General features: G+C 37.2%; 1 protein-coding gene across 5 annotated transcripts in view; it reads right to left on the reverse strand.

The window, feature by feature from the left end:
• Nucleotides 1-8,982: 8,982 nt before the first annotated feature.
• The window catches only part of COL12A1 (collagen type XII alpha 1 chain), a 104,821-nt gene continuing 101,564 nt past the window's right edge, over nucleotides 8,983-12,239 (reverse strand). For 4 of the 5 annotated variants that reach the window (XM_052678833.1, XM_052678854.1, XM_052678822.1 and 1 more), the window contains one exon: nucleotides 8,983-11,373. In XM_052678833.1, the coding sequence (XP_052534793.1) occupies nucleotides 11,363-11,373 (11 nt within the window). In that variant the 3' untranslated portion in view covers nucleotides 8,983-11,362. The other variant, XM_052678844.1, reaches the window with a different exon arrangement.

Raw genomic sequence — 12,239 nt, forward strand, 5'->3', positions numbered from 1 at the left:
AAGAATAAATAGAATACATGTTTGTCTTTTAGATACCATGAAATCTTGAGCTACTCAAATACACAGGATGGATCTATTAAAATGTAAAATATATAAAAAAAAAAAAAAAAAAAAAAAAGGAGAAGCTGGGATATCTTGTGATATCTACCCATATATGACTTTAATAACATACATTCAACTTTAAATGAGACAGAATTAACCCCAAATTTGAATGGAAAAAAATAATTTAAGGGAGGAATTTAAAATTACAAGTTGAAAATCTGAGTAATGCTGCTAGACAGAAGTTGAGACATACTGCAGATGAACTGAGTCAGTCACATATCCGAACAAATTATCTCATGCAGGATTGTCAAAGAAAACCTTTATTTCAGGAAATTTGTAACATGCCTTTGACAGTCAGTGCTTGGCTGAAAGATCATTGTCTATGTTTCCTTCTGGTATCTTTCCATCTACATTCCTAATAGAATTGCCTAGAGTATCTATTTATAAGTAGCTGGCTGTAGCTCATTCACTCTCCATCTTTAATTCCTATTTCTATATACTGTTGCACAAAGCAGGGTACAGCAATCTTTGTTCATATTTATGAATGTACTCCCATTTGAAAAATTCTCAATAACCTCCTGCTTCAATAGAACACATTATTAGAATATGACTATATTGTTTGTATATCCTCTACCAGAAATCAATGATAGGCACATTCATTTAAACTGTAGACTTGTTACCTTGTGTTTTTGCAGTCCTGTTTATCATCAGCTATAAAACTTCTGCCCTCAGGAAATAGCACTGTTTTAAATACATGTACAAAGATCTGTTTTAGCAAAACTGCTGTTTTGTGTTTTTTTTTTGTTTTGTTTTCTTTTTTTAATTTTACATTTGGCCTAGTGCCTGAACTAGTTTTATATGCCTGGTGTCTCAGTTCTTAATTTGTTCTGTCTCTCTCTGTTTAGCAGAGATATCATTGTCATTTTATTTAGCAACAGTGCTCATCTCTTCCATTCTTCCAGCAAGATAGTACTGAACAGAAAATCATCTTTCAGAGGCAACAGCCACTGTCCATCAGAGCCTTATAAGGGGCAGTCCTTCCAAGGACATATCTTATACGATCATATCACCACAGCTTGGTAAATGCCCACTAATGGCCACTTCAGGATTTCCCAAACTAGATAATGTGGAATATTGTACAGTGTTTCTAGAGACCTGAGGCCTGACTCACCCTGCCTAGCCTTCACTGATGCCTTCCCACCCTGCCTAGCCTTCACTGACGCCTTCCCACCCTGCCTATGACCCAGAGCATCTTTTCAGTCCACGCTGGGACCATCAGCCCCTTCCCCAGCAGGGAATGCATTAACATACCTGAAGGGAGGTGCAAAAAGGACAAAGCAAGGCTCACTTCAGAGGCATCCAATACCAGGACAAGAGGCAATGGGCATGAAGAGGTATACAAGGGGCTCTTCTCTGAACATCAGGAAGCACTTCCTTATTGCATGGGTAATGGCACAGGTTACCCAGAAACTACAGAATCTCCTTGGAGGTCTTCAAAAACTACCCAGACATGGTCCAGGGCACTTTTCTGGGATTGGCCCTGCTAATCCCTGGGCAAGAGTTAGATGGAATGATCTTTAAAGGGGCTTCCCAATGTTAACCATTCTGTGATTCTGTGGCAGCATAGAGCTCTTGTCCTTTTCCTCATATTGGGCAACATTAGACAAGTTCAGTTACTCTAATAGGTTGATCATCCAAACCAAGAAGTTTCTCTTGCATATTCAGATCCTCAAGATAATGCTTCCATACTGCACCACATGGATGCAGTCCTTGAAACATGTCATCCTATGACATCACAAGAAAATGTGATACTTATTTTAAAGCATGTAACAAAAAAAGAAAACCAACAAACACCACAAAAACTATATATATATAGATCATAAGATAAAGTAGGAAGTAGTTATTAAAATGGATTGGCTTCCACTAACACTTATTGCTTGTTAGTATATAAACTAATGGAGCAAGCATAGCATAACTTGTTTTGGCATGTAAGACGAAAGAAGCAGCATTCAGAAAACAGATACCCATAAAAAATTTTCTTTTAGTCAAGAAAAATATAGTCCTTAGGAGAACAAACATGCTACTTTATCTTCTAGACTGACTAAAAGTAGATTGAGTTTGAACAAGGAAATAAAATCCACTATGCAAGACCTCGTTACGTTTTTGTCTGAAAGGAAGAACTGTAAGTCATAACAGCCCAGCAACAATTCAAAGGCTCACCACTTTCTGACCAACATGCACCACCAGCAGCTGTCCCCTCCTCACAGCTTTATGACCTTCCAGATGATATCTGGTGGTACGGAATACCTAGCACCTGTTCTAGTCCCACATGTCACGAAGCCTATCCTAGTCTTGGGAATGCTCCCATCACTCAGCAACAACCAAAGCACCACTGTGTTATTAACAGCGTCTCAGCTGAAACTGAGACACTCATTTTCTTCCTCTCCTCAGAAAAGATTAAGCTTTCTTCCACCCTTGATGGCTAACATTTCCTCCCAGCAACCAGGAGAAAGTATACAAGCTGGTTACTGCAATTGAACATTTCCCTATGCATTTTCACCTTTATTCCTTCACTTCTGGGTTTCTTTCAGTTCCTTTTTTTCTGAACACCGCTGTATGCCACCCCAGTAATCCATACAGAGTGAGAAATTAGAAATGTGTTGGCAAGGGAAGTAAAAGCTTTCAAATTCTTCTTTCTCTCTGTGATTTCATTCACCTGAGTTTCTTGTTAGGCACTTTCTCCCATCTCAGCTGGAGAAGGAAGCTGAGATAAATAAAGGCTAAGTTCAGGAAAGAAAGTTGTGTCCTTTAGGGAGCCTATTTTTCTTGAAGTTCTTTATTGTTTTTGCTCACTTACAATGAATGCACTCAGAGCACCAATGCATTTGAGCTCATAAAAATCTGATATCTCAGATTCAGGAGGAATTAGGACCAACCTCTAACCCTATGGTAGTGGTAGTATGCAGTTCTGCACAAGACAGTTTCTCTGTTTGATTTCCTTGACCTTTGAGTGGGATCTTACCTTGTGCCAGCACTATTCTGAATTATGGAAACTCTAGTTTCATGCCATTGTCTAAAGTATAAGTTTTAACCATTGCTATATATTTTTAAAAGTATTTCTCTTCACGTTCCTGAAATCTTCACCTATTTCAGTAGCAGTTTTCTCGGTTCATTTTTGAGGAAGAAAATGTTGTAGAGGGAAAGCATGTATTTTAGGTGAGCAATTGAGAAATGGGACAGATACAAGGAATGTTTGGTGTTGTTTTGACTTCTGTTGCTACTGAAAAGAGATCAGTTAGAGAAATGTAACCTCAGGATAAAACCTTAGAGGATGCAGTGGCTGGGGTTTGTATTCTACAGGAGTTTTCTGTCAGATGTACTGTACGCTAGGGCATTGCCAAATACCAACATAGAGTACTCATGGTATTCTGAAGAACTGCCAAAGAAAACAAGTCTGCAAATTCTCCTTTATTTGTTGTTATGATGACATTTCTCATATCAACAGAGTTTCTAGAACTGAAAACTTAAGGATAAACATCTAAGGATGGATACTGGGCCAGAACTCCTTTTTGTTGTTGGTGTTTGTTTTTTTTTAAGGACAAATCCTAAATGCACTGAAATTAGGTAAAATTCAGTAATTGGAGGGAAAAAAAAACCTTTTGGACTTCAAATAAAATAAAAATTCCTTTATTTCTGAAAGGATATATATATATATAAGTGTATATATATATATGACTGTGTGTATGTGCATGTGTGTGTATTTAGAAAAAATATATTTATTGCATTTTTAAGACTGTTTTTCCTTTTATTTCAAACCTTGGATATGACTTTATACCTTCAGTTATTTATGCTGAATGTAAATTAATATAGATCCACTGAAGCTAAAGAAGTATTTTTCATCAACTTTTGCTGGGCAGAAAAAGTGGATTTTTACTTTTCTTTTTTTAAATTATTTTTTTGAAAGTGTCTTGAACCATTTCATATGGTAACTGGTACCTATAGTTGCAAATAAGATAAGCATAATATCTACTGAAATGACTTCCTGATTGTTAATATACTGCAATAACAATCTAAAAGCAGCAAGAAGACAAACAGTACAAAAAGATATAGGGAAAACCAAAAGAACACTACTTAAACAAGTATGAACAACAAAAAAACCCTAAAACTCTGATCCTAAAATATTACTTTGCAGTTTTAGACTCAAGCATTAGCAAAGTGCAACACGTTACATGGGATGCGGGACCCATGAACCCCGAGAACTCCTCTGTTAATCTGGTTTAACAGCATATGCAGCCACCAAAACAAAAAGAGAAGACAAGTTTTAGTATAGTAATAGCAGTAAGAGAAAAGGAGCTGAAGACTTCAGCCAGATCTCCCCTTGTCAGCCTGTTCTTTGCCAGGCCAAACAGGCCTAGCTCCCGCAATGCACCAGGTGCTGTGGCCCTCCACTGAACTTGATCCAATCTGAACTTATTTTTCTTGACCCCAGGGATCCAAGAGCTGCACCCTGGGAGGAGGGGAATAGCACAGGAAGGAAGGAAAGGGAGCAATGACTGTGCAGAGCATAGCGTGTTGGTATAACTGATAAAGAGAGAACAGGTACTGTATCGTGTACAGTAATTTAATTTGCTCTGTTCATTGTCATGAAAGGAGCCCAAAGCTGAAAACATTTACGTGTTGCAACTTTCCAGTGGTGGTTGCTATGAGACATAAACAGCAGGCCATTATAACTGATAAACATCTCACTTTTGCTTCAGTTTGGCAGCTGCAAAAGTAGTATTACTCAAAGTATTAATCAGTTTTATGTATTTCTGCTTGTCCCAGAAAGGGACGCTGTTGTCACATTCAGCACTGGAGTTCTGGTAGCTTACAAATACCTGTATTTTGCCCTACTTCAGGGACCAGTAGCTCCAGTGAACTACATGGCAAAAGACTCTGGTTAGGTGCCCTCCCTAATGGAAAAACGTGTTTTCTCTTTTCCAGTGTCTCCTGAGCATCCAAAGCTTTTCTATTTCCATTGTAGCTCAAGGAAAAATAACTCTTTCCTTAGTACCTTTAACCTAGGAACTTTGCAGGGATAACCTGCTATGAAAAAGAGAGAGAGAAGATATCTCATTTCTGTCCTTTTTTTCAGTTTTGTTCAACCTTTGATGTTATACAAATAATCTGGGTAGTGACTTAGAAAATAACCGGAGGCAGGTTAAAGGGGGTCAGGATATTAGAGGCATCATAGCTTCTGAAACTGCGATATCCACAGATGTCTCAAAGTAAGCACCCAGAAAGGTCAGCAACTTGAAAGCCCAGTCAGTAGCATGCACCACTCCTGGGATGAATAAGTATGGGTCACACAAAGAAAAGGAATCATGACCAGGAACTAAGGCTTCAAAGCACCCAAGGCTGAATATGCAAGAGTGAAAGTGGAAGTTGAACTGAGTACTAAACCATTATCTAAGAACAGCTCAGAAACGAAGTGTTTTTCAAGGGCGAAGAAATTGCTGACCCAGAAACAAAACTGAGAGCGAAATCAGGGTCACAGCTCCTAACCATCTCACCGTGCTTCCTCATTAAAAAACAAGAATCTTATTGTTAAGGGCTTTTTACATCTCCAAGCTAACAGAACAGAATTGCTGACTATGAATTTAACCTCATTAATGTCAGTGGCAAAATGCAGCTGATGTTACAGAAGTCAGGATTTAAGTTTACTTTTCAAAATCACTTTCTCAGGTACTATGTGTCAGAATCAGCTCAGCAAGGTCATGCATGAATCAAAAGAACAGAAACATTGGAATACTAATGTATTAAATGTCACAAAGGAAAACGCAGCTGAGCATTCATTTTCAGAGGCAAATAGTGTATCAGCACTAAAATACATTTCTGAGTCTATTCTTTTTTAGTTGAATGTCAACTAAGAATTTTTATATAAGAAGAATTCTTCAAGAGAATTTATTTTCATTCCCAGCTCTTTTCCAAGCACAAAGGAGATGACTGTACACATCTTAATAAGTTGATCAAGCCAAAAGTATGAGATCTTCAGCAGAACACTGAAGAAAAGCCTCTGGTAGCAAGTGTGCTTTCTTGATGGCTATAAGCTGATCTGAAGTACATTTAATGTGTTTTCCATCGTGGAATTTACTATGGAAATTTTCAAAAATGAATTATTGCTTTTAAGAACTGTATAGGTTAGTTAATTTATCACTAATGAACCTGTTTTATACTTAGAAAGCATTCATAAGAACAGCTATTCATGCTGTAGAACAAAACACATATCTGGCAACATGAATGCCTGTCCATTTATGTTCTTTCTTTGTGAGCATCACTGTGCAGTCAGTGCTAGGGTATTCAAAAGATACTATCACAAAGCCACAACAGAAAAAAAAAAAAAGAAAAAAAAATGAGATGCACCATTTCAAGTAAGGCTCTCTACGTTTTCCTTCACTCCATTTTTCCCATTGTTTTTGTCCAGAGATCCCAGCAGTGACACACCATCATAATATTTAGCCTTTGTAAAACAAAAATGCTTCCTGGGGATTTGTGCACTTTTGCTATCTGTGCAATCCAAATGCAAAGAACTCTCAAAAATACTTGCAGGATGCAGAGAAATACTGCCTTCATTAAGATTCTGCTTGCAATGTTCAGTCCTTATTTCAGACAAGCAATGACCCATTCCCACTTTCTTGTTCACATCACAGTTTTAGCTGAAGGGTTTATGTATATAAAATTAAAAGTCAGCTTTTAAGCAATTTTCTTCTTTAAGATAGCCAGACTATGCAAACTGCTTGATTGTGCATGAGGTATTCAGGAAATCAAACTTGTTTGTATTTGTTTCGCATCTATATTCCTCCAGGACTTGCTTAGCTCAACCTCACATCAGGTTTCCCAGAAGTGCCATGAGTACCCCCACAAAGTCATTCTTACGAGAATTCCTAGAAGTGAGTTCCTTGTTGGCCTCCATCAGTAAACATTCATTTGTATGCTCCGTCCAAACACTTCAAGTATTTTCCCTGGACTTTGGATGAGCCACTGGAAAGTCTTTATTACTCCAAAATGGACTGCCAGCAGAAGAACACCTATGAAGAGCACCGTGGTACAGGGGAAAGAAATGTCAGTCAGGTTTTGGGATGTTTCTTATGTTTTGTTTCTTTGCTGTTGTTTATGGAGTTTTTCTTCTTTTTCTTTTTTTTTTTTTTCCCTCTAGAATAAAATTGTTTCTCTCAAGTTCAGAGGTCGTCTTGAGACATGATTCACAGTTCTATGACTGTAGGGTGGACACATCCCAGAGCTGGTATCCATCCTGCAGATCTGGAGCAGGAACTTTGTAATTAAAATGCATGGCCTGAGCTTCTATCTACTGTTTAAACACTTCAAATCAACAGATAATGAAATACCAGCACCTCTGTTAAGACTGATATCAATAAAGAACACAAGGAATATGAAGATTGTCTATCAGACATTGGGTATATTTTTGGTGGAGGAACAGGAAAATAATTTAAAATATATGCTGTAAATATGCTATTCCTTCGGTAAAACTCTGTTTGGACAACAGATGGCAATCTTTCTTATGCAGATATGGGCGTCTGGTTAAGCTTGTCATGGTGACACAGTTAATGCCAGAAACAGACATATGAAGGACCACTGCACGATGTCATTATTTTAAATACAGTTCTGAGAAACATTTTTAATTGCTTCTCAAAATTTCTACCAACCTTTTTTATTTTCTGCTAGACACGCATTTCCTTATTGCACATCAAGCTGTAGGAGATATTTTTGATACTTCAACTCTTTGCAATTACGTGGGAACATAAAGAATCAATGACTTTGATTAAATGTTTTCTCAGTTCAACCCGGAATTATTCCCTTGCAGTCTAAAAGACACGTGGCTGTAATCAGAGTCACTCTGAATAATGCCATTCATTTGCACTCCATTTCATAGAATCATAGAATGGCCTGGGTTGAAAAGGACCTCAAAGATCATCTAGTTTCAACTCCCCCAAATAGATGATTTCACTAATATTTATTCAGGCCATCTATGAAGTTGTTGTATAACCTCCATTTGTGGACACTAATATTCATCACAGCTTCCAGTGCAGAGTAAACACTCAGTGATCAGGAAGCCAGCCTGCATATAGCATTCCACCTCCATTGCAGGTGTTTTCTATGATCTTCAGAAATGTCACTGCAGCTTTCCCAATGAATTTGAAAGGCTTTGCTCCAGTATTGGTGAAAGCTATTCTAAGATAGGGCTCTGTTAAGATAACAGGGGTAGGAAGGATCATCTCCAGTCCATTCTCTTATCTTTTAGCAAGTGATTCTTCTGTTCCATTGAAAAGTAGTAGTTCTTGTTTTATTTACCTTTGTATCCCTGACAATGGAAAGCTAAACTACAGCTTATGCTGTTACCAAAGCTGAGGTAGCTATTCTGAGCAGATAGCCATCTCCTGCATGGTCACAACAGCATGAAGCTCAGCAGACACCAAACACCTCTACTGACCCAAGCTATTTGCTAACACTGGACTGAGTGCTGCCACAGCTGCTCATTTCACATGAAGAATTGTTTGGCTTTAGCAACTTGCTGCAGTCCGGGTAGTTCCTGAGGTAAAGATTCTCTCTGGCTGAAACAACCATCCATCAGAAACACCAAACAGGAAAAAAAAAAAAAAAAACACCTGAGGCTGGTGAGCCTCTCTCATTTTTTTCACCAAATGCATCACAGACTGAATTTTGTTAAAAGTCGTATTCATACCTCAAACAGTGGAAACCTCTCCTGCTTTCATCCACCAACCTCAAGATACCACAACCCAAATAGTGATTTTAAGACTTCTCCCATTCTAGTTGATTTTTGACACCTGGCATTTCCAAATGATGGAATAAATATCACTACCAAACAGAACACACAGGCATCAGTCTCAACTGGCCTTTCAAAAAAAGGTGAATAACCACATATAAATTTTCAGTAGTTTTATTGAAAAATGCCTCTTTCATTTCAGAAATAAATAATATAAGGCAGTGAAATTCACAATTTGCAGTTAAAATATAAAAGCAGCAATTCTATATCCATAGTCTTGCAAACAATTTCCAACTGCTTTTGATAACTATGAAACACTGTATTCTGAAAAACAAATTCCATACTAAATATACAACATAAACATGCAATTCCATCTCTGCAGGATTGACTGCAATTTGGCATAAATGTTGCTGTGTCTACAAACAAGGAGATTTCAGGCATTATTAAACTGTATCCATTGATACAAAGATTTCAGCTACTTAATGTTTGTGGTGTTTAAAGGAGATGTATAAGAGCAGTATATGCTCTGCAAAGTGTAACTAGGAATAGAAGAAAATGACAGTGATATTGGAAGGATAGAGAAGTTTGGGCTTTCTTATTCAGCTAGATAATGCAGACTTGTGACCTGACTGAACTGCAAACATGCATTTGAAAAAGAAAAAAAAATGTAGAGCTAAAGCAGACAGTCCTCAAAAAACTTGCAGCAGCTCTGTGGTTATTTTTGTTTTGGTTTGGTTTTTGTTTGTTCGTTTTCTTTTTTTCTTTTTTTTTTCTTTTTTTTTTTTTCTTTTTTTTTTTTTTTACATTATTTTAAGAAAAAGGCAGCCCTGGGATAATTGAATGCAGATATTAACCAATATGCAGCCCCTGTAAGCAATAATATTTTACAAGCATGCCCAGAGCATAACAAATTTGCTAGTTACACATATTGCTATCCCCACACAAGCGAGATACAGAACAAGGGTGCGTCTGATATGAGAAGACCAGAAAGCTATAGTATTGCCAAAAAAAAGATGCACTCTCCCTGCGTGTATCTGCAAATGCAAGTATAGCAAAACCAAAAACCACCAACCAAACCCCCCAGAAAAACACAAAGCAAGACAGAGATCTTTTATGGCTTTGTTTTTGCTTGTCTTGACAGCGATCTTTTCCAGCGCATGTGCTCAGGGTACTCTGGTGAATGCATTTCAACTCCATAGTCCTCATACTCGTCCTCTCTCCTTTCTGACTCCATAGGGACTATGAAGGGTTCACCTTCAGGCTGATAGGGTCCGCTTTCAGGCACGTATGGTTCTGGTTGAAAATAGTTGTCCGATTGAACATTATAGTTATCGAATGTCTTTGAATCCACAAATACCATGACAGTTAGTTTGTCTACACAATGTTAGTCCAATCTTATTTCCATATAATAAATATATAAATTAACAGTTCATGGGGGCACTTTTCAGTTTTGTTCATGAATAACTTTGGCAGCAAAATATTAAAAACTTAAAAATTAATTTTGAAAGGCTTTGTATTTATAGTACACAAAACATTGCAGAGTCTTAAATTATGCAAGGGACCGATTATTGTTAAAAAAAAAAAACAAAACACCACACAACAAACAAACAAAGCAAAGCAAATAAAATTATTATTTTACAGCTAATTCAGGAAACCCAAGCACTGGACTTTATTTTATACCGTGTAATTAATAGAACACATGGAGTATGTAAAATGGACAGGTGGGCTCAGCATGAACTAATTTTCTCTGAGAATGGGAAAATAAATGTACACGTAACTATCACCAGCGGCAATATACAGTACATGTCATTCTCTTGTGCTGTTCCTCGAAACAAAGCGAGTTACAGCTGGTGCTTCAGGAACACCAAAAACTACAGCAAAACAGAAGAAAAAATAATTATAAATCTTTTGTACTTATAACTGCAGCTACAGAATCCAGCAAGATTACATATAAAAAAAAATGCACATGCCCCGATTCTGACTTGTTGATAACAAGCAACAGACAGATAGATTTCTTACGTTGTCAAGGATGTTATTCTGGCATACAGCAAGCAGCAGCAGGCTTTTATGCAAAAGCATCACATAGAGCTGTTAACCGATTTTAGTGGGTACGGTCCCATACAAATCATTTACAAGCCACAATTAGTTTACTATTTACATAAGTCATTTCTCATTTACTGGGTTAAGTCTGTCTCTTCAAAAGGCATTACCTTTGCTGGTTAGTAGTTTTATAAGCCTCCTTCACCACTGAGACTTTAGATGGTCTGGGTCTTTTTTTTAAAAAAGAAAGACTGTCTACTTTATATTACTGAAATGCAACAGGCTTAATGAATTGACATCACTGTCCTTTATCTCATTCACAAGTTGTGTTAGTAAAAGGAATCTCCCCATTCTATGAGGCCAACATGGTTCAAAAACCATATCCGTGGTGAAATATCCATACAGACTCATTTTCTAATAAGCACGTGCGCAAACATCTCAGAAACAGGATTTTCATGTATTCAAACTGTAAGCAGCACTGGCGACTTAGAAAATGTGTTAGCCGAAACCTGAAACAGGTCAAAGATGATGTTAGTCTTTTAAAAAGTCCATCTGATGTGCAAAAACATACTTTCATCCAACTAAATACATAACAGTTAATTTATAGGCATATATTTATATATGTATACATATCTGCTTACTAGAAAGAAGAACACTGCTGAATCATAGGCACAATTTTCTTCCTTTTTCATTTAAATAAGAGTTTTGTGAGATATTCACAACCATCTGGCTCTTTGGCCAGCAGCACTTAGTCTGCAAGTGTGTACATATATATATATATTATTTTTTTTTTCATGCACAATATACTAACAGCAAACCATATTCAATAGTAGTATCACATACACTAATCACATACACTAATGAGATGTTGCAATGCATACTTATTAATTTGTTAACGATAGTGTGGTCCTGCAGGATCCCCACATTAAAACATATTGGAATCTTTCCAGTCAGAATTGGTGACCCTGTATTTGGTTCCAGAAGCAGCCTACTGTTTTAAGAATCATCACAGAGTAGAAGGCTGGTATGACCCAGGGCTAGTCAGAGACTCCATGGTGTTTAACTCAGCAGAAATTGTAGGACAGTGGTGTTTTTCAGTTGCACTGTATCACCAAATGGATTTCCTTTGTGGAAAATTTTGATTTCAGGTATAAATTTGGTATAAATAATCCTGACATTGCTCAAAAAGAGACACACGGAAATTGCCAGCCACAGCATTCTTTTTATTTTTCAAGAGAAACATGGAGAATTCAACCTTGTTCTGAAGAAGATTGGAAGGGGTGGGGAGAGGGGGAAAAAGAAGAAGAGAAAATGGTCACTTAAATCCTATGTGCAACATTGTCAACTACTAACCTTCTATGCTAATGAGAAAAAA

Source organism: Tympanuchus pallidicinctus, unplaced genomic scaffold (genome assembly GCF_026119805.1).
Source record: "Tympanuchus pallidicinctus isolate F22 unplaced genomic scaffold, pur_lepc_1.0 scaffold1, whole genome shotgun sequence".
In the NCBI taxonomy this organism is placed as follows: Eukaryota; Metazoa; Chordata; class Aves; order Galliformes; family Phasianidae; genus Tympanuchus; species Tympanuchus pallidicinctus.